Source organism: Benincasa hispida, chromosome 7, assembly GCF_009727055.1.
Source record: "Benincasa hispida cultivar B227 chromosome 7, ASM972705v1, whole genome shotgun sequence".
Taxonomy (NCBI): Eukaryota; Viridiplantae; Streptophyta; class Magnoliopsida; order Cucurbitales; family Cucurbitaceae; genus Benincasa; species Benincasa hispida.
Window position 1 is genome coordinate 7,978,544 of NC_052355.1, and position 24,495 is coordinate 8,003,038.

Genomic DNA, 24,495 nt, shown 5'->3' on the forward strand with positions numbered 1-24,495 from the left:
TAAGTTTTTTTTTTTTTAAAAAAAAAATTTATTAAGATATTTATAGAAAACAGCTTTGAAAATTTTAAATCCCGTTTGATAATATTTTAAGTTTGGTTTTTAGTTTTTGAAAATTAAGTTTATAAACACTCATTCTATATATATATATATATATTGCTCTGTTATTTTTTTCATACCAATTTTATAAAAATCATGTCAAATTTTGAAAATAAAAAGAAGTAATTTTAAAAATTTTGTTTTTTTAAAAAAAATTTGACTAAAATTTCAACTATTATACTTAAAAAAAGATGAACCTGATAAAATGAATGAAAATATGCTTAATTTTGAAAAATAAAAAACTAAAAACCAAAATAGTTACCAAACATGAGCTTAGATTTTTTGTTTTTTATTTTTGAAAATTACCTCTATCTCCCCTCTATTTTTTTAAGTAAAAGAATAGAATTCTTAACTAAATTCTAAAAACAAAAACAACTTTTCAAAAACTAATTTTTTTAGTTTTTAAAACTTAGCTTGGTTTTTGAAAATATTAGTAGAAAGTATATGACTAAGCAACAAATTTAGAGGTTAAAAAGATGTTTGTAGACATAATTTTAAATGGTTATCAAACATACTTCAAATAGTTACCATACAGGACTCAATTGATTACCAAATTTGGCCTACATTTTTCAAATTTGCATACAAAAAAGAGGACACTTGTAAATATAGCAATTAAACCCAATGTATTAGTAAATATAACACAATATAGCAAAAATAAGATCAAACTCTTGAAATTTATTAGTGATAGGCTATATTGTTGATATGAGTCTATTATCACATATAGATTTTGTTATATTTACAATTCTTTAAAAATATTATTATAGACTTAATTATGAAGCTTAAACATGTTATCTATTGCAATTTATTATTTATTTTTTTTTTGCTACTAAAGTTATTAAACTTACGATGAGTGATAATGAAGCCACTAAATATCAAGACAAGTAATATTGCGAAACTTCCCACTGCCATGGAAGCAACATTAGTTTGGAACACCCCAGCTATTAGTCGAAACATCGACAAAGATGTTAAATGCACCGCAAATAAAATAATGAGCTGTCCAAAGAACCTATAAATACAGAAATGTTAGCTAAAATTAGTATAGTTTAATTATACGAATACGTTAGTAATTACGAGGTCCGTGGTTCGAATCTCTCTATTCTAAATTGTACTAGAGAAACGGTGTTAACTAAGGCTCTATTTCATAACAATTTTGTTTTAACTATCTTTTTGTCTTTGAAATTTATATTTATTTCTTTTTGAATTTTTTTTCAATCATGGTTTTTAACTTTATTCAAGAAATACTCGAATTTCTAATCCAATTCTAAAAATAAAAATATGTTTAATAAAAGAGAAATTGTTTTAAATGACAAAACTGCTGACAATATTTACAAATATGACAAAATTTCATAGTCTATCAGTGATAGACATTTATCAGTGTCTATCAACATCTATCAGTGATAGATGATAGTAGTCTATTAACGTCTATCAACTTCTATCAATGATATTTTGTTATATTTGTAAATATTTTAGTTCATTTTGCTATATTTGAAAATAACCCGACTATTATATTTCAAAAGCTTAGGCTTCATTTGATAACTATTTAGTTTTAAGTTTTAAGTTTTTTAAAATTAAAGTTTTTCTTTCTTAAAAAAATTAAAGCTATAAACATTGCTTCCACAACAAAGACTCCCATTTGATAACCAATTTATTTTTGGATTTTTGGTTTTTTAAAATTAAACTTATAAACATTACTTTCTTTAATAATTTCTTATTGTCTTGTAAAAGGTTCCTTCTACAATGCACACTAGTAACGAGTTGTAGTTTTCAAACTCAAGAGTCAATTATTTAATATGGTGACACTTTATTTTAAGCAAAATAAGAAAAGAAGATGAAGTATTTAAAAAAGAACAATGATTAGCTGTAGTTTAGGTTGCACCTAATTGTGATACACCAAGAAAGCTGCATCCAATGTTTTTATTAGACAATAATTGTGATATACCAAGATAGCTGCATCCAAGGTTTTTTCTTTAAAAAATGTAATCTAATAGTGAACTATAATAAAATATTCTTTTTCTTTTTTTTTTTTTAAAAAAAAGATTATTCCTGAACTATATACTATTTGTTAAAAGAGTAAAGAATATTAATAAAACTTTTGAAAGTTAATAAGCATATTCCTGAATTTTTTAAAAAAGTTCTAGGGTATTAATGAACATCTCGATAATTTAAAGATATTTTTGAAATAAAGTATTAATGATTTTCTCCCAAACTTAATGTGTAAGAGTATTTTTAAAAAAGAACGTTTTAAGAATACTATTGAAACTTTTATCACTAACTTATTTTTTGGTAGCAAAAGTATTTACATGCAAGAATAATAAATGGAGGGTCGAAATAAGCCTAACTCAACTAGCATAATGCTTGGTACTATAATCTTTAAGTCAAATGTTCGATTTATCCACCCTACATATACTAAAATAATAATAATAAGGAAAATTGTTTTAACTGAACAAATATTTGTAGATATATAGTAAAATATCACAATCTGTTAGTGATAGATAATGTAGACATCTATCAGTGTCTAGTATTGTTTATCAGTGATCTATGAAGCACAGATACTTCATGTGAGGCAAAGAATCCGTATCAGACACGTATCAGATATTGATACTTCCAGATACTTCCTAGATACATATCTGATACACGATTTGACGTATCTATTTCTATGCGTATTTTTTTTTTAAAAAAAAGACAAGCAACTCATTTAATCTTTTCCAATCTAAAACTAGGCAACATATTTAAAAAGCTCACTACTTGAGTCCAAAACTAAAAGGAACAAAAAATAAATAACAGACCAAACTCTAGATTAGAATAATCTAATCTTCATCTTCACATATGAGTCCCCACAAAGTCCACCAAAATATAAACCATTTGGATATTCAACAATTCAATGAAGAAGTTCTTCGGTTATCTTCATACTTCTCCCTCTAATCTTTTTCTTCTTCTTCGCAATATGAGTCACTTTTCTATTGCATTTATTAACTATTGTACTTCAACATCTTAGATGTTGCTTTTTTTGTATTGTATTTCAGTGTTTGTATTCTATTTTGTGTTGTTGTTATTAACTTGTATGCTAAATTTATCTATATCCTAATTTTTTTTTTTAAAAAAAATATATCTTCAACATATCAGTGCTTGTATAAAAAAATGACGCATCCGTAGATGTATCCGTATTTTAGTTTTTTAGAAATTGACAAATCGCCGTATCCGATCGTATCCGTATCATGTAGTCGTATCTGTGTCTCTGCTTCATAGTCAATGATAGATAATAGTAGTCTATCAGTGTCTATATTTGTCCACCAAAAATAGACAATGATATTTTGTTATATTTAAAAATATTTTGATTCACTTTGCTATATTTGAAAACGAGTGACGAGTAATTAAAGAGGGTTGTAATGTGAAACTGACCTGGTAGCCTCAGGGGTGTAACCAATGACATAATAAGTAAGAGAAGTCCATACTAATGATCCAAGTAGTGAAAGAGGGATCTTCAAAATGGTAGCTGGAATAACATAAGCCCATGCTGGGTAGAAATAGAATTCTCTCTGTTTATAGAAAACTTCCAATCTTTGAATTGTCATTGCCAACTCTGGAAACCCATCAACTAGCAGTAAAAGAAGTGCAAAAAATAGGGCTCCCATGTAGTAGTTACTATGCTCAAGATCAACTCCCATTCGAGTACGTAGAAATACCGTCATCGTGATTGAACCGATAATGATAAGCTACTTGATCAAAAGAAAGAAAGAAAAAAAAAACGTCAATATCTTAAGGTGAGTACTTGTAAAATCACTAATCAATCTTAAAGCTTAATCTAATGAGTTGAGGAAACTAATGGAAGTAAATAATATTATAATTACAAGAGTTCAGAAAATAAAACCTTTTGGTTTTATAATATGTTAAAACATCACTCCATCTAAAAGTTTTAAGCTCACACATTATTATTGTGATAGGCTAGGTGGCCCAAGATTCAAAATGCGAATTCAACGCTTTGCGGTCCTGATATTCTCCTATGACATGGGTACACTATCGACTTGTCTTGAACTATTTCTAAGAGTAAAATCTATTCCCACAAACCAAAAATCACCCGATATATATAAAATTACTCCAGTAAAGTACGCTTAACTTTGGAGTTCATGTGATTGAGCCATCGAAAAATAAAAAAAAAAAACTGCACCTTATTGGTATAGGTAATAACTATCTATTGTATTAAGTCTTTCTTAACTATATATACTTCCAAATATTCAGGATTTCTCTCATTCAGATATGATCTCAGTTCATTCATATATCTCTCTTAAGCTCAGGCATTATTACAGTGGTGAATTTGATTAATTATATCGATAATTCAAAAAGTTTAACCTAAATTTTTGAAGTGTGAAGCCACTAACCTGACTGGTTTTGAACACATAGATAAATGAATTTCTTTTCATGAGGAGAAGTTCTCTTGATGCACAAGCTTTAAACACTTCCCATTTAGAAACACTATGATCTACATGAAAGCTTCCTGATTTATCATCCTCATCATCAAAACCATAAGTTTTCGAGAGCTCGTCGTCGAGCTTCCTTCCGAAACTTGATGATTTGAAGTTTCGACAAAACGTGTCAACCGAGATATATGCATACGGAATGTGATTAGGGTACCAAAACTGTGGCTGGTCTTTCCTGGAAATGACTTCTTGAAGAAAATCTGCAACACCTTTTCTTTTGGGGCATTTGAATCCACAATCTTCAAAGAATTCAAGAACTTGATCGCGAGGGCCATGATATATGATCTTATTTTGTGCCATCAAGATCAAATCATCAAACAATTCAAAAGTTTCAGGAGCTGGTTGAAGAAGAGAAATGAGAATTGTAGCATCTGAAAGATGAACAAAATGTTGTAGACAAGAAACTATTTGAAAAGCAGTGGAGCTGTCCAATCCATTTGTTATTTCGTCCATGAACAATGCTCTATTTGGACCAACAATCATTTCTCCTACATGTTAAAAAATCAAGATTTTTCATGTTACGATTGAAAAACGAAATCTGCAATTGGAAAAGAATAAATGAAAGAATTGAACAAAGAGACTTACGTAGTTTACTGACAATGTGTTAGATACGTTCACAAGCAGAAGTAGAAAATACTTTTATTATTAGAGAGGAAAATCAGATAATACAAATAAAAAAAAGCCAATAAAATTAAAGGATTTTGATATACCATCTTTCGAAACCATAGACTCAAAACTGTATATTATGTATATAAAATTTAAGCGAGATCCATGTTTGTTTTATTGAAGTTACAACAATGTTACTACAATTTTATCTTCTAAATAAATATTTTGGATTTTTTTTATTAAAATTCTAAGAATAAAAACAAGCTATTTCAAACTCTACATATTTTTTTAGATTTCAAAACATTCATAAAAATGAAAAACCTTAGTTTTAGGAATATTTTTTTATCGATGATGCTTCCGTTTGATTTTTTAAATTTTCAAAAATGAAAAGTTTCATTGGATAAACTATATGATTCTTTTTTGTTATAAAGTATTAGTTTTTTGAAAATTAAATTCACAAATTTAACCAAGAATTTAGTAGTTTTTTTACAAAATATGACGAAAGAAATTTGTAATAAACAAACCTAAATTTCACAAAAATAAAAAAGAAATCATTATCAAAACCGTCCTAATTTTTGTTAATATTTAAAAAAAACTTTCACAAATAGAAAAACTATCAAACTATTTACAAAAATAGTAAAAAAATTGATAGAATTCTACCAACATTTACCAGTGATGATAAGCTTTCTATCCGTCTCTATAAAAAAAGATTAAAATTTTGATATTTTGTATAAATAATTTTTCTTATTTTTCTCATTTGTTTTTTTTAAAATATTTATAGAAATAATTGAAATAGAATTTTAGAAAATTGTGATGAACTCAGTACTATTACCTGTTGTTAATCTCTTTTTCTGACCACCTGAAATGCCTCTTCTCATGACATCTCCAATTAGAGTGTCAGCACAAATGTCAAGGCCAAGGATCTGCATTGATATCAATGAAATGAATTGAACATACTCAGCTTAGTGACTCATTTTATCCTTAACAATTACATATTTGGTTCAATTCTTTTCTATATTTATTTATTTGATTTAAGTAAGTATTAAATTTTAATTGACATGTCGATATTTTCATCGATATTTTCATATGATCCATCGACTATAGATATCACATAAGAAATATTTAATCGACATTTGATATGAACGAAGGAACCCCAAACACGCCATATAAACTTAATTAAAGAAAAAAAAAGCATTAAGAATGAACCCTAGATATGTTAAATTTATTGTCAAAAGAAGTTTCATTAAATGAAGTAAAATTTAAGAAAGAATCAAGCTTCATTTAAGGGATGATTATAAAGTAATGGTAATTATTGGCTGACGATTAAAGTCAAATTTTTTTTTCGACTTATGGTACCTATTCAAATGTATTTTTAGGGCATGTTTGTATTAATTTGAGAAAAAAGTGTTTTTAAAAAATTTCATTTTAATTTAAATGCTTTTGATAACAATTGATTAAAATAGACTTGAAAAGCTATTTTGAATGATCGTCAAACACTCTATTTTCTTTCAAAATGACTTATTTTTTAAATTAAACAATTAGAAATGTATTCCAAACACACTCTTAATTTAAACTTTTAAGCCATTTTCTTTGCTTTTTATATCATATTTATGACCTTAGGGTGTAGGTTACAACTCTTGAAATTCCTCATAAAATACATGTGGTTTAATTTGGAAGTTATATAAAGCTACGTAATTTACATTGATCAAACATGGAAAATTGAAAAAATGATAAGAGTTTTGGTTTTTAGACTTGAAAACTTTTAAAGTTTGTGTCTTGTGTGTTATTGTGATAGAATATATGAACATTTAGAGCTTTCAAGTTAAGATTGATCTATCTTTACTTGTGAAATGACTTTAATTGAAGATCAAGGATTGATGAGATCTCAAGCTTTATTTGATTTTTGGTTCATTTGATCATCTAAGTAATTTGTGATCTAACCAATGTTGGTGAAAAACTTTAATAAATGAAAAATAAATTTCTTGAGAATTCCAGAATCTCATATTGCTAAATTTATCACATGGAACCTCCTTTATAAACTCTTACATTGAGTTATGAGTTTGGGCTCCAAGGGGTACCCATGTTCAGAGGGGTGAGAAGAGAAACAAAGATGGGTATGGTGGACATCCCTCATGCTGTTATCGGTCAGGTGAGGCGTGTGTGTTGAAATATATTTATTAAAACTAATATTTTTTATTTCTTTATCTTTTACTATTATTAAAGAGAAAAAAAAGGGGAAAAAGTCTTCTCGCGAGCTTCTTATGCATGGCCCTCGTGCACGTTCCATGGTTCCGTGCGCTTCTTTCTCTATTCGTTTTGCGTAAATGTTGGCCTTCAAGGCCTATAAATTGTGTCGAGTTCCATCACTTTCAACACAATATTTTCTTCCCTCTCTTCTCTGCTCTCAAACAAAAACACTTCCCTTTACACTTCTCTTTGATTTACGTTTTTCGAGTAACTTAGTCTTTAAAGGTGTAAGATTTCCTATCGGTTCTAATGCAACTTCGATTGAGACAAAATTTCTTTTATTGGGCTGTTGGGGACGGCGTGACCATGGTAAAACTACTTGCACAAGGGACAGAGCCGCAAAACGTCGTGAAGAGTGCGAGCTCCGCGACTTAACCTATAATCGGTTTATGTTTTGCAAGTTAATTTTCGACGTCCGATGTTGTTCGATCATAGTTATCTTCTGTCCACGAGATGTAACCCTTCCAATAACCCATCTAAGAGTTAGATTATTGTGATTTAGAGGTTTAATTAGTTAAAATCTAGGGGTTTATGTAAGGGTTCTTAAATCCAATTCCATTAGAATTTTCATATCAACATTTCCATTATATAGATAAAAATTCATGAAACATAACAAAATGAAACATATTTAAGAAGAGAATTGACCTTGAGTATGTAGTCAGTTTGAAGACTTTGTCTTAATCCTTCAACAGAAATGGCCTGTTTAAGGTAATTACAATTTCACACCTTCATTAGTACATAAAACTTCAAGAATGAAAGATAAAAACAAGTTTTTACCTTCATATAAGTATCAACATCAGGATCTGGAATAATTCCTTCTTCCTTCTCCCTTTTACTAACCTCCTTCATCATATCTTCATAGTTAAAATAAATCAAGCCACAAAATTAAGTTTAACACATGTGACATATTTGGAAATAATTTTAAAATGGTTAAAATTACTTTGAAACATGTTTTAATGATTTGAAAGTAATTTGATGATATGAAAATTATATTTACAAATTTAAAATTTAATATTAAGTTAATATTGAGTGGTTTTGAACTAACAAAAGTTATTTGAACAATTTCGAAACGACTCCCAAACATATGCATGATTTATACAGTAATGTTTTGGTATTTTTACTTGTGAAACAAATACTAGAAATGAGTGGCTAGAAATAAATATCGTCAAATATATTTAACATAAGCAACTAATTAATAATGGGTCATTTGGTAACTAATTGGTTTTTTTTTTTTTTTTCTTTTTTTACTTTTGATTTTCAATTTTTAGTTTTTAAAAAATGAGTCTTTGAGGCCTCGTTCGGTAATCATTTATTTTTTTAATGTTGAAAATCAAGTCTATTTCCTTTCAATTTTTTAGGATGGTTTGCAAATTTCTCAAGTAAAAGAGTTGAATTCTTAACCAAATTCCAAGAGCAAGAACAAGTTTTTAAAAACTATTTTTTCTAGTTTATAAATTTTGGTTTGGTTTTTTTGAAAATATTGTTAAAGTAGGTAAAAAAAAAAAAAAAGATGAAATGAGTGTTTATAGGCTTAATTTTCAAAAACTAAAAACAAAAAATTCAGGCCCCATTTAGTAATACTTTTTCTTTTTTGTTTTTGCTTTTGAAAATGAAGCCTATGGATACTAGTTCCACATCCAAATTTCTTCCTTTGTTATTTACTTTTCACCAATGATTTAAAACAGCTAAATTTTGAAAACTAAAAAAAAAAAAAAAAGTTTTCAAAAAGTTGTTTTTATTTTTGAAATTTGACTAAGAAATCATTGTAAGAATTATAGATGAAACAGACTTAATTTTTTTTTTAAAAAAACAAAATGGTTATTAAACAAGGCCCAAATGATTACCAAACATGATTTGGGTTTTTTTTTTATCTTTTAAAGTTTAAAAATGTTTTAAACAAATGTAAAGAATTTTTAGAAAAAAAAAATCGTTTTCAAAAACTAGTTTTTGTTTTTGAAAACATAGATGGTTTTGTTTTAGATAAAATATGATGGTGGAATTAAAGATGTGATTATTTGAATCGTGACGAGTAGTTTATTGAGATTTTCTATGGATAGCCTAAAATGAAGGGCCCTAATAAAATTTGGTCTCTTTCCTAGCGGCTTGCAAATTTACCATATCGACAGGCTCCCACGTTTTTCACTCTCGACTCCAACTCTTGGTTCTAAAAGCTAGCTCTCATTTCTTGACTCTCGTATTCACGTCGGTCAATTTTTTGAATTTACTCGCTCTCACTTCTCGTTTACCAATCTCGATTCTCGCTTGTGCTCCTCGTAAACTGGAATTCAACCGTTAAAATGAATGTCAAAATCGATGGTATTTATAGTTCAACCGAACCCACAAGTTCTCTCTCTCTCGATTCTCACTTATCTCTTTCTCTCGACCTATCAGACGATGATGTTTTGATCGACGTGTGGCATTTCTCCCTCACAACATCAGATTTTCATCTCTTTCTGAAAGTAATATCTTTATTTCGTTTTGACATATGTTTTTTCTTTTCGGTTTACGCTTCACTTTGTGTTTTCGAATTTTCAATTTCGCCTTCCTTTTCTGTTGCATGCACCGGTGTTGGAGTTCATAGAATATTTTCGATGGTTCTTGATTATTCTCTGATAGATAGAGGTTTAGGATGAAAGGGAAAAAGAGGAATAGAGAATGAATCAAGAGCGAGTGTAGGAAACGAGATGAAGAAAGGATGGTGTAGAAAAGTCAAAAGAATCCATAGTGAGTCGAGGGTGATGGGTGCTGTCAGTGGATGGTTGCGAGTCGAGAGGTTAGGGTCAAGAGTCGAGTACAACACCAGTCGAGAATGAAGACCAATAGTCACTAACAAGAGTTTCACAGAATGCTTTAATTTCAATGCTCTATTTTTCCCCTTTCTCTAATTTTGTTTTTTACCTGCACTAGTAGATGGCTCACTTCAAGATTGCTCTAGAAGACCGTTTTCTTGCCCAAGCTACTAGCTTGTCATCTCATATTGGGGTTGTGAATCGGATAATCAAAGAGACACTTATAGATGGACAGCTCCACATCTTCAGGAGGACTGTTTTTGGGAGGTTTGTCGACATTGACATTGTCTTTAATAGCCCCATAGTTCAAATTTCAGGAGGACTGTTTTTGGAGGTCATCAATTCCTACTGCTCGCATCGTTGAAGTGACCTGGTCCTTTCAAACGAAGTACTTTCACAAGTTACGGGGGATAGAGATCCACCTGGTGAAATTTGAAGAACATTACAAGGGGTTATATTTTGAGAATGACCGAGATGCAGTGAAGGTCAATCTTGTTTACATGTATGAATTTGGCTTCATAGACAAGGACAAGACAGAGAGTAGCATCGAAAAGTCTTTGCTGGATGACAAGGTGGACCTCGATTTCTTCCATAGTCGGGACTGGGAAGAGCTTATATGGGAGAGAACATTTACTGGCCTTCAAAAAGTCTTACGGAATGAATTAAGCTAGTTAACAAATCATTATTGACCAAACAATGGTGGCTAAGAACTATAGGAATAAGAGTTATTCTTGTATTAGTAATTAGTTGAGATTTTCTCATTTTAGGGGAGGGGTAGTTGATCAAGCTATTGTCCTAAACTTCTGAAGTATCGTTGCAAAAACTAAAACAATAGTTTAATTAGGGTTCTTTGATTACTTGTTTTTGCTAAATTGATTTGAAACTTGTTTGCAGTGGGTTAAGACAAATATAACTAAAATGGTCAATTCTTTGTTATTCGTTTCAACACGTCTTCCACGATTATTTCCTTGCTTAAGAACGAAAAATTAACTGATGAAAATTATGTGACATGGAAATCTAACTTGAATACGATTCTAGTTATAGATGATCTACGGTTCGTCTTAGCGGAGGAATGTTCTTCAATTCCTGCTCGTAATGCATCCTAAGTATTGGAGGATGCTTATGACCGCTAGACGAAGGCCAATGATAAGACCTGAGTCTATATCTTGGCAAGTCTGTCTGACATTCTTACCAAGAAATACGAGGCCATGATCACTTCACGTTAGATCATGGAGTCCCTCCAGGAGATGTTTGGGAAACTGTCCTTTTAGATTCGGTATGAGGCCCTCAAGTATGTTTATAATGTGCGCATGAAGGAAGACCAATCAGTTAGGGAACATGTTCTCGATCTGATGATCAACTTCAATGTCGTCGAGACGAAGGGTGCGGTCATCAACAAACAGAGTTAGATTTCCTTTATTTTAGAATCTCTTCGGAAGAGTTTTCTTCAATTTCACAACAATGAGGTTATGAATAAAATAGAGTACACTATAACTACCCTCCTGAATGAGTTACAAACTTATCGATCTCTTATGAAAATTAAGGGGTTGATAGAAGGAGAGGAAAATGTTGCCCATTCCAAAAAGTTCCACAAGGGTTCATACTCTGGAACTAAGTTTATTTCATTATCTTCTGGTTCTAAGAAGATCTAGAAGAAGAAGGGAAGGAAGGGGGAAGGCTCCCATTGTTAGGAAAGGCAAGGTCAAGGCCAAGGTGGCTGACAAGGGAAAATGCTTCCATTGCAATGTGGATGGTCATTGCAAATAAAATTGTCCCAAGTACCTCGCTGAGAAGAAGAAAGAGAAGGAAGGTAAATATGATTTACTGGTCCTAGAAACTTGTTTAGTGAAAAATGACCATAATGCCTAGATACTTGACTCAAGAGCCACTAATCACTTCTGTTCTTCTTTACAAGGAATTAGTTCCTTCCAGCAACTTGAATAGGGTGAAATGGCGCTCAAGGTTGGAACGAGAGACGCCATTTCAGCTCGTGCAGTGGAAGCTGCAGAGTTGTTCTTTAGAAATAGATACTTGTTTTTTGAAATAGTCCCTAAAATTAAGAGAAACTTTGTATCTATTTCTTGTTTAATTGAACAATCTTATTCTGTTTCTTTTTCAATTAATGAAGCGTTCATTTTAAAAAATTGTGTCACGATTTGTTCAGCTAAACTAGAAGACAACTTATATGTGTTAAGACCAACTGAATCAAAAGCACTTATAAATCATGAGATGTTTAAAACTGCGAATATTGAAACTAAAAGAAAAATAATTTCTTTAAGTAACAATACATATCTTTGACATTTAAGATTATGTCATATACATCTCGATAGGATTGGGAGACTGATAAAGAATGGACCTCTAAGTGAGTGAGAAAATGATTCATTACCTCCATGTGAATCCTGTCTTGAAGGAAAAATTATTAAAAAACCTTTTAATAGAAAAGGTTATAGATTCAAAGAGTTCTTAGAGCTCATACATTCAGATCTTTGTGGTCCAATGAATGTAAAAGCTCGAAGAGGGTACGAATACTTCATCTCTTTCATAGATGATTATTCGATTTATGGTTATTATACCTAATGGGAAATAAGTCTGAAGTCTTTGAAAAGTTCGAGTACAAGGTTGAAGTTGAAAATCTGTTAGGCATAATGATTAAAACACTTTGATCAGATCAGGGTGGAATGTACATGGATTTAAAATTCCAAGACTATATGATCGAACATGGAATTCAATCCCAATTTTCAACACCTGGTACACCTAAGCAGAACAATAATAAACTAACATCTGAGGTAGAGACATATAGGTAGATCACATTTAAGTGATAACGTAATGGTCTGTAGTAGATAGATAAGGCTGGGTACCCTATCTTGGTGACACTACGAATATGACCCGCTTTGTAGATGTTACAATTGTAGTAAAGTGCTACAAATGATTTGATCCTGATCATTCAGGTAGAGGCACGTGAGTGGGGATGTTCTATGCAAAAGGGATTTGTAATAAGACCAGACCACAAAATGAATAGTCTCATTATATAACACCGTTAATAATAAATACTTACATTTCACCAGGATGACAATAAGAAGACTTGAATCCTAAGTGAGTTGCGAACTCCTGCCTATGAAGGTGGTCCTTTGTTTGTATGGGTGAGAGTAGCAAGATCACCGACTCAATAAGCCTACCATTTTGGAGATTCGTCTGATTGGGCAACTGGGAACACGACTACACAAGACAGAATTCACTCATTCTCTAATGTCGGGGTAAATAGATAGATTGCTCCCTTAGGGGCTGATTTTGGGGCTTGAACAATGCTCCGACTACTGAAGGACGCACACGTGAGGCTCGCAACATTGCAACGTTGTGACTGCAGTATATATAATTCTCTTCGATTTAAGGAAGAAACAGACACCTACATTCGAGCTTCCAGTCGACTTTTCCCCTCTCTTATCTCTTCCAATTTCTTCTTTGGGTGTTTCTTTAGTAGTTAATCGAGTAGCTGCCGGTTTGTAGCTTCTCATTGATAACACAAAAATATGTTATTTTCCTCTTTTTAACTCTAGGTCGTTACTATGTTTAATGTGTTTATTTAATGATTTTATAAGTATCAAGCATCTTTGAGGTGGAATTAGTCGTTATGAGCTATTCGAGGTTAATTTGGGGCAATTAGAAGTTAATTTGAGCAATCAAACTTCAAAAGGACGTGAAAGGATAAAATGGCCCTAGATAGAGTGTTGCAACGTTACAAGGCAGTAGCTGCCTATTTCGTGAAGAAACAGGGTAGCGTTGTAATGCTCCAACTATTGATGGACGCGCTCACGAGGCGTGACGCTGTGGCTGCAGTATATATAATTCTCTTCGATTTAGGGCAGAAATAGACACCCACATTCGAGCTTCCAGCTGATTTATGGGTTTCAATCTGAGTTTCACATTTATAAATTGCATGATTTTATTTTTGACTGACGATTAATGATTTATTGTGTGATTTGAATGCTTGGAGATTGGCTTGTAATATGTGACATTTAATTATAGGTTAATCTCAAAGGAAGCAATAGGTTAGTTAGGATTGCAATTCGTTGTCTATAATGAATAGTAATTTGTCCTATTGACCTAGAGAGAAATCACATTGAATGTTTGATTATACGTTAGAAGTCGAACACTCACCTTAGCGCCATCCTTAGAACTTAATGCAATTTATCAATTTTTATGGAGCGGATCCGTTTTCTATGCATTTCGATTAATTAAATAATTAGGGTCGTTGGTTAGGATCCCAATTAATTGGGCTAAGCATAAACAAGGAGTTTAAGTCATATGTTGGTTCAATGATCTTAATTACATTGGGTGAATCCATCCCTATGAGCTAAGACATCTCGATTAGTCACGTTTCTATCTTTACTTTTCTTACACTTTATTTCTTTTATGCACTTTCCTATTTCATCCACACCAAACCCCCACATTTTACCTCTTTAACTAAAAACGAGCTTCGATGAACTTTTCTTCCACACTTCTCTCAAGTTCGACACCGGACTTGCCGCTTATACTACTAGTTAGTATAAGTAATTCGTTTGGTAATTTATAAATTTTATTTTTGTAGCAAGAATTTACGGGTCACGGTAAACTCAGAGCTTACCAGAGTGTAGCTGTTGATCTTTAATAGAGTGACGACAATTAATGGATGTTGGATTATTTAATTAAAGAAGTTTAATTAATTATCCGAGTAGCACTGGACTTCAATCTATAGGTTCATAAGATCCCTTCTGTAGCTCAACATGGATTATTGAGAATTAGTTTTGGATTAATTTGAATTGTTCAAATTAATTGAGGGAATTAATTATATGTGATATAATTAATTTAAATTATTTATATCATATAATGTATTTGATACATTATAATATAAAGTTTATTTTCAGAGGAATTAAATATTTGAATATGATTCAAATATTAATTGTATGGATGAAATTCATATAATTAAATTTAATGTGAATTATATTTAAACTAAATACCAGTGGTTATCATATATATATATATATATATATATAAATTAATTAAATTATTTTTTAAAATTAAATTTTGAAATTAATTTAGGAGGGAGTTGTAACTCCCTCCCCTTCTTTTCTCTCAATCAGACGTGTGTGGGGGAGTGGCAGTTTTCACGATATTCATCTTCTTCACAAAAGATTACAGGAACTCTCTCCCCCAACGAAATTTTCCTTTCTGCGTATTTTTCTTTCATTCCTCTTAATTCTTCTCCCCATCTTCCCAAAATATAGTAGAGCCCGCTCACTCTTGCTAATTCTCAACCTCTACAGAGAATACAAGAGATTCTCTTGTGGTGGTGGCCACTTAGTTTTTGTTCTATTTGGGATTCTAGAACGAGGAGAGTTCGTGATCAGTTCGAGGGATTTTGTGAAGATCATGTTCTTCAAGGGTAAGTTGTTTTCTCTTCCTTAATTCCCTCTTTATAGCATGCTGTAACTTTTATTATTATGCGTAATTCTTGTTCTCTGTAAGTTTAATTATATGAAATCTGAACATTGGGAACGATTGCACTTCCATTGCGGACCTCACGGTTCTTTCATAATGAGCTATGCTCAATTGCCTAGCTCGTTTTAGGGGTATGCAGTAGAGATTGCAGTTCACATCTTGAATAATGTCCTCGAAAAGTATTTCTGAAACACCTTTCGAGTTATTGAGGGTGCATAAACCCAATTTACATTACTTCAAAATCTTGAGTTGTCCTGCACATGTGTTAGTGATAAATTGTAAGAAGTTGGAACCTCGTTCAAGGTTATGCCAATTTGTTGGTTACCCTAAGGAAAACGAGAGGTTTTCTATTGTACGATCATCAAGAAAATAAGATTTTTGTATCGAAAAATGCTACATTCTTGGAGGAAGACCACATGAGAGATCATAAACCACGGAGCAAATTAGTATGAAATGAAGCTACTGAAGAATCAACCAGGGTTGTTGATGGTAGCTAGTCCTTCATCAAGAGTTAATGAAAAAGCCATCACTTCAAGTCAATCTCGTCCTTCTTAATCGTTGAGAGTGTCTCGATGCAGTGGATGGGTTGTATCATAACTTGACCTTTACTTGGATTTAATTGAGACTCAAGTTTTCATACCAGATGATTGCATTGAGGATCGATTGTCCTATAAACAGGCAATAAATGACATAGACAAGGGCCAATGGGTCAAAACCACGGACCTTGAAATAGAGTCTATGTACTCTTAGTCAATATGAGAGCTTGTAAATCTACTGAAGAGGTTAAACCTATAGGTGTAAATGGATCTATAAAAGAAAGAGAGATGTAGTTGGGAAGGTACAAACCTTCAAAGCTTGTAGCAAAGGGTTATACCCAGAGGGAAGGGATTGACTATGAGAAAACTTTTTCCCCTATTGCTATGCTTAAGCCTATAAGAATTCTCTTATCTATAGCCATATATTATGATTATGAGATATGACAAATGGATGTCAAGACTGCTTTTCTGAATAGTAATCTTGTAGAGAACATCTTTACGTCTCATCTGAGGGGTTCGTAACCTAAGGTTAGGAGCAAAAATTTTGTAAGCTAAATCAATCCATTTATGGGTTGAAGCAAGCGTCCAGATCTTGAAACATTGGATTTGATACTAAGATTAAATCTTTTGGCTTTGATCAAAACGTTGATGAACCTTGTGTCTACTATAAAATCATCAATGGTGAAGTAGCTTTCTTAGTACTTTACGTGGACGATATCCTACTCATTGGGAATAATGTAGGGTTTCTTACTGATATTAAAAATTGGCTGGAAGCCCAATTCCAGATGAAATATTTGAGATAGGCGTAGTGTGTACTTGGGATCTAAATTATTAGGGATTTCAAGCAACTTATATCGACAAAATGTTGACTTGATATTTGATGTAGAACTCTAAGAATTGTTTATTAACATTCAGGCACGGGATTCACTTGTCTAAGAAACAGTGTCCTAAGACACCTCAAGGAGTTCAGGATATGAGACCTATTCCCTATGCCTCAGCTATAGGTAGCTTAATGTATGCTATGCACTACACTAGGCCAAATATTTATTATGCAATTGGAATAGTCAGTAGGTACCAATCCAATGCAAGGCTAAACCACTGGATAGTGGTTAAGAATATCATCAAGTATCTTAGGAGAATGAGGGACTACAAACTGTTATATGGGTCTAAGGATTTGATCCTTACGGGATACATCGACTATGATTTCCAAACTTTCAAGGATTCTAGGAAATCCATGTCAGGATCAGGATTTACCTTAAACGGGGGAGCTGTAGTAAGACATAGCATCAATAAGGGATTCATTGTAGACTCCACTATGGAGGCCAAATATGTAGCTACTTGTAAAGCAATAAAGGAAGCAGTTTGGCTTAATAAGCTCCTAAGTGATTTGGAAATGGTTCCAAATATGGGCTTGCCCATCACCTTATATTTTGACAACAATGGGGCATTAGTCAACTTTAAAGAACCTTACAATCATAAACGAGGAAAACATACTGGGAAGAAGTATCATTTGATACGAGATATTGTACAACAAGGAGATGTGATTGTTACAAAGATCACTTCGGAGTACAACATTGTTGATCCATTTATGAATGCTCTCTCGGCTAAAGTTTTTAAGAGTCATCTAGAGAGTCTAGGTCTACGAGACATGTACATTGTATAATCTAAGGTAAGTGGGAGATGTATAATGGGTATAAGGATGCCTTAGTTTATTGTATTTATTTACCATTCCCGTTGCTTTGGATAGTGATATTATGTACATCCCACTAACTAGAATTTTAATTCAAGTAGGAGTTTGTTGGGTTTTATGCCCTAAAACTCGTAAATAATAAATGTAATTAACTGACCATTTTCAATAAAGAGTTATCAATGTTATTTCGTCAATGAAGAGCTATTGATTTTATTTCAATAAACATTATTGATTGTGTTATATTCTATTTTGTCTTAATTACCCTAATTTCAATTAATAACCCTAATTTCAATAAACTAATATCCAAGACTATCTTATAAGTCTTGAACATTATGTAGAGACATATAAGGATCAATGTTCAAGATACAACCTAAATGGGTCTATAGTAAGGGATAAGGTTGGGTACCTTATCTTGGTGACACTATGGATACGACCCACTTTGTATTTTACACAAATGCAATGATCCAACGTGTTCGTGTAGTTAATATGCGAATAAGAGTATCCTATGCAATGAGTTTGCATAAGATTGGACCGTGAAATAGTAACCACTAGATGTAACACCCTTGACTAGTTAGATTTCTATTTTAATAGGATGACCTAGGCAACTTAGTCTTAATCCTGAGTATATTATGAACTTCTGTTCATGAGAGATTGTCCTTTGAATTTTATAGGTGAGAGTGTCCAGTTCACCGACTCAATAAGCTTACCATTTTGGGGACAAGACCGATTGAGGAACTGGAACATAATAATACAAGATGGAATTCACTCATTCTCGACTTTAGGGTAAGTGAATGAGTTTCCCTCACGTGGTGTCTCTTAGACTTGAACAAATGGCCCTACTCTTTCATTGACTCGAGAGAGGTTTCTGTTTAATGGTTGGACCATAAACAAGTTGTTCATTGGAGGAGCACTAGTACTTAAGGATACAAAGGTAACCCAATGGTAAAATGGTAATTTGACCCAATTAGCGTTACGAACACTCGTGAAGGACTAACTTGTTTTAATTGGTCTATATCCGTAGACACAGAAATATATCTGTAGTGAGAAGAGTGCGTCTGTGGGTCTTTAGTGGAGTGTACCTACAATTAATGAATATTGATTAATTTGGTTAATGAGTTTACCAATTAATCTCACGTCGTTGGAGCTTTTGATCTGTAGGTTCATAAGGTTCCCTTGTTAGCTCACTAAAGGATATTAATGAGGAATAATTTGAATTGTTCAAATCAATTGAGGAAATTGTATATTGATATGATTAATATATAGTTAATTATAGATGTGATCCATAATTCAAATTATGTAAGAGATCTATATTTGATGAGACTCAAATATTAGATTTATATGAATTGGATTCATATAGAGATGTATACATATAAGTATGTAATATTTATATGTTAATTAACTCTATATTAAATATGATTTGATATAGTTACTTAATTGATTAATAAATGATTAATTAATTGATTAATAAATGATAGAGAGGTGGAAGAATATAAACATGTGATGTTTATATATTAATTAATTAACTATATATTAAATTAGATTTAATATGTGGTTATTTAATTAATGTGCCAATTAGTTAAATAAGGTGTTATTTGATTAATTGACATTAAGGGTAAAAAGGGAATTATTTGGAGAAAGGGTAAGCATTTCTCCGTATATAATAATCTTATTAGCCCATTTAGGGCAGGAATTGATTTTGTAAATCAAAACCTTAGCCACCAAAATGAATTCTTGTCTACACTTTCTCTACAATCTCTCTACCTCTTCATCTTCCAAGGGTTGGAGACTACTAGTCTAACTCTTGGAATTCTTAGAGAATAATAAGCCATTCTTGGGGTAGTGTTGGTGATCGTTGAAAAGACGTTCGTGTGGAGATCAAGGGAAATTCTGAGAGGTCGGAAGTCTACAAAGGTAAAAATCGTTTTTCCTTTTTCCCACTTCTTCATAAAGCATATTGTAAAATTTAATGTATGATATTTATCCTTCTGTTCTATGTTTTGCTTGTTGTTTTTGTTTCTTATAAAATGGAAAAAAGGAATAAAAGACGATCCTAACACTTCTGCTCGGGATTTGATTCACTTCAATTGGTATCATAGCCAATTTATTACATTTTTTTTTCACATTTTAGAGATAAAAATCAGTATAGAAAGGTGCGTATTAAATCTGCATTTTGAATGTGAGGTTTGCAATATTAGATGTTCAAATTTTTAGGCACTTAGTTTACGTTTTAATCCTTCTAAAATGTAAGGGCTCAATGTTTTTTGATATTTATGTTTTGCTATCGAGTTTGTAAGTCCGTGTCGATCGAGGAGCAAGTGTTGTTGAAGAGATTAGTGAGAAAACGGATGTGTTCAGTCCAAGTTCGAGGCAAAATGATGTAAAAAGGGAGCATTATGGATTGCAATGTTGCAATGCTACTATAAAAGTGTTGCGACGCTAGGAGTTCAAGGGAGACATAATTCATCCGTAGTGTTGCAATGCTCCAAACTTCATAGGCGCGCGTGTGTGGAGTCTGGTGGTCATGGGTTTGAGCCTCCATTCTGTGTGTGCAGTAGTTTTTTTTCTTAATATATGTAATTTTATTTAATTTTATTAATTATGTCAATATAGTTATATTAATTTAATTAATTTTTAGGGTGCCAAAATTTGGTCCAATATTTGCTGTTTTAATTTATTATGCATTGGATGTATGTTTAAATTAATGTTTGAATTTATATTACAAAATGTATGTCATATAGATTCAAAATCCCAACTTATGATAAACATATTCATGCATCATGATTAAATATAAGTGTTATATTTTATAGATGTATGATTAAATTAGCATGCCCATGTATCATAATATAAGAGATATTTTTTAAGTATGATTAATTAAGCATGCTCATGCATCACATAAAGTTATAAATGTTATAATATATGGTGGATTGATGAATATGTATGTTTATTTTTCATGGATGGAAAATATAAATGTTATATTTTTCCAATGAAAATGAATCTTGTGTTGAGCATGACACTACTTAGATAAATATAAGCATTATATTTGATCAACGCCATTAGATGCAAATGGCGTTAATCAAATATAATGAATGTTCTGTCTAAGCGGGGGTATTTAAGCTGATGAAAAAGAAACACCTCCACCTGACCTGAAGGTGAATTGGGCAAATATTTTATAAGAATGCAATGGATGATTGATTTTATTGAAAAGATTAATAAATAAAATCAAGTATTGTTAAATCATTCAATATAAATGTTATATTTAGATAATTAAGAAGGACTTAAATAGATTCATTAGCGGACGTTTAGCTAAGTATAATAAAACCCTAAAATAATAGAATACTTTAGTGGGAGAAAAATGGTATATGAAATATATCAATTTTTAGCTCTTATGTTCCTAAGAATTCACACCGTGAGATTCACGCTCGGCTTCGTGTCGTCCTAAACACGACCTTCCTTCAAAAAGTGTTTGCATGAGTCAATACCAAGGTGAATAGGAAAAGTATTCATAGTAAGTGGGAGAAGGACGTGTGTCAACGTATCCTATGGTCTTCTCCATTAGGTTGCATCATGAGAGTCTTATGGTTCGCCTGCGTGTCATCCTGATGCGACCATCCCTTCGGAGGGCTTGATCATAAGGTTCGGAACAAGGCAAACTCTAGTAATAGATAGAGTTTCTTAGGTTAATCTTCAACCATTGTCTTTCCTCATGGTAGCCTATTGAAGCGTACCACTGGGATCCGAAAAATAGTAGAGTCACACTTACCCGATGAATTGAGCTAGTTAATAAATCCTTGGTCAAACAACTAGCTAAGAACTATAGGAATAAGATTGGTATTAGTAATTAACTAAGATTGTCTCAATTAAGGGGAAAGGTATCTGATCACCCTTCAGTGGTTGTTGCCCTAAACCTCTAAAGTATCGTTGCAAAAACTAAATCAACAGTTTAATAGGGTTCTTTGATTACTTGTTTCCACTAAATTGATTGAATACTTGTTTTTGAAGTGGGCTAAGACAAATATAACTAAAACGGTCAATTGTTTATTATCCGTTTCAGCATGTCTTCCATAATTATTTCCTTGTTTAAGAACGAAAAATTAACTAGTGAAAATTATGCAACGTGAAAATTTAACTTGAATAGGATTCTAGTTATAGATGATCTACGATTTGTCCTAACGGAGGAATATTCTCCAATCCCCACTCTTAATGTATCCTAAGCGTTGAAGGATGCTTATGACCCATTGGATAAAGACCAATGACAAGGCTTGAGTCTATATCTTAGCATGTTGATAGGACTGACTCCATCGCTCAAGCCCGATTCATTCCAAATATCTTCCAAGGACCAATTTTTTACTCTCACTATTTGGTCCCATAAACTTTGAACTAGACTCTTTGTACGCTCTGACAGCATTGTCAAACAACTTGCTCACTATTCTGTCCTTGAAGTCCTTGTCAATGTTCCTCTATAGGTGGTATGCACATAAACCATGAATGTCTCTGTAAAGACAACACCCACTGCATACGTAATGGTCTAGTGACGATCTGAAACAAAGCACAAGTCAAGACAATCTTCAATTGCCTTTTTCAGGTTCATCATGAACATGTACATGAGGCATTAGTCTTAGTGTCTATAATAGCATATGCCAATGGGTACAATGATCACCATTTATGGAAACACTAACAAACATTGTGCCCTCGTATTTACCCTTTAAGTGAGTACTGTCTACAATAATAACTGGACGAAAATTCTTAAACCCTCAAAGACAAGGCCCCAATTCCATGAACAAACACTTGGTGTACTGGCCATCATTAAGCTCAATCTCGAAATACGTATAGGGATTTTCTTTCTTTAAAGCTTCACCATATTCATTCAATAGATCATATGATTCCTCGAGAGTTTCCCTCACAAGCCTGAATGTAATTTCCCTCACACATCATGTGTTATCGTAGCTAATATTAACTCCATACTCTTGTCATAGGTCCACAATTATGTTGTGAAGTTTTTTGGCACGACCAACACCAAAATTGTCCTCTATCAGTTGACCAACTACAAATGGGCTTGTTTGGCTGTGATCGTGGTTCAAAAAATCAATGGAGCATGTTTGAACAATGGTGTATTATGTAATCTTAAATATGTCACATCATTTCATTTTAACCGCACGGACTGCCCACTTACAAGTCTCATGGATACACCTCACAATGTACAATTTTTTAATTGATTTTTGAACCTGCATCTCAAATTTTTCCTCAATCGCTAGCATAGATAGCCTCATCTTCACATCATCCTTTGAGAAGAATATTTGCCCCACCTCGACATTCAGACCAGAAGAGGAAAGTGGCTGCATAATATGGTTTCCTATCTGAACGGTAGTAACAGATGGTCTATCTCCTGAAGTACCACACCCAGATGGTGTATCAACCCTCCAAGCCACATTTCCAATGGAATGGCCCAAATCATTATGAAGAATTAAAGTTTCAAGGGTCGCAATAAAGTTAGAAGGAAAACTCGATGTCGAATTCATATCTAACCCCATAATATGCGTACTCTCATCTTCTAAAGAACCACATCCAACATCCTCGAAAGTAATCTCCTCACCATAACCAACACCATTCAAATTAAGATCATTATCTGTGGGTGTTTCCTCTCTAGGGACTCGAACCCTCTTTCGGCTAGTATTATATTGTGTAATACCTGAATCACATGGATTAGTATCGTCATTTCCCATAGAGACCATGGAAGGGAAAATCTCCAACTCACAAACAATGTTTTGTTTTGTCTGCTATTCTGTCTAGATTTCGTCTACAATCATGTCTTCATGGTTTTTCTCAACACTGACAAAAATCCAAGGTCTATTGCGATCCCACTCAACTAACAGAAATATAATATCATTGTCATCCTTTAGGTATACCGCAGGTCCACGAGTCCAACTTATATTGAACCCTTATTATAATGTTGAATTAAGATGAATTGACTCCTATTATTTCATACCACGGTTTTTCAATTCTTGGTACTTCAATGTGCTTGGCACCATGATGCCCTTAAGAATACCTTCATCATAGTATTTTTTTGTTTTCATCCCATTTTCTACCATGCCAAATGAATAGTTGCTTTCCATCCATCTTCAAAATAGAAAACAAGAAAAGATAAATACAAAATTTAGATATTTGTATAAATCTCGCTTCTTGCTACAAACTCGCCTTCACACTCTCGCTACCAGGTTCTCGCTCTCACTCCACACTACACCAAGTTTCCCAAACTTGTGTCCCACTCTTGACGCTCACTTTCTCACATCTAACTCTAAGTAGTCGATCATAATCTCTCTATCCCATGACCCACTCTTCCTACTCGCTAATGATCATGTCAGCTCACACCCAATAGAGAAATATGTGGGGTTCTACTTTTACTTACTTGGCATTTGAAGCTACTTGGCGAAAATGCCGATTTCTTCAATCTTGCTGATTCTTGTTTGCAGCTTGGACGTATGGGTTTTTTCACCAAATTTGGGACGTTCCATATGTGAGGTTTTCTCTTTAGTTTTTTTTTGGTGTTTGGTTTGATTGGTTCTATGCTCATAAACAAATCTGGC

The 24,495-nt window shown here is 32.5% G+C and overlaps 1 protein-coding gene across 1 annotated transcript in view; it reads right to left on the reverse strand.

Annotated features, from left to right (window-relative positions):
* LOC120081406 (pleiotropic drug resistance protein 3-like) overlaps positions 1–24,495 on the reverse strand; it is an 82,880-nt gene that overhangs the window by 7,587 nt on the left and 50,798 nt on the right. The window contains exons 6-11 of the mRNA XM_039036248.1: positions 8,202–8,278; positions 8,070–8,123; positions 6,010–6,100; positions 4,473–5,059; positions 3,496–3,809; positions 942–1,102 (exon numbers count right to left, since the gene is read on the reverse strand). Coding sequence (XP_038892176.1) covers positions 942–1,102; positions 3,496–3,809; positions 4,473–5,059; positions 6,010–6,100; positions 8,070–8,123; positions 8,202–8,278 — 1,284 coding nt within the window. The remainder of the gene's footprint in view (positions 1–941; positions 1,103–3,495; positions 3,810–4,472; positions 5,060–6,009; positions 6,101–8,069; positions 8,124–8,201; positions 8,279–24,495) is intronic.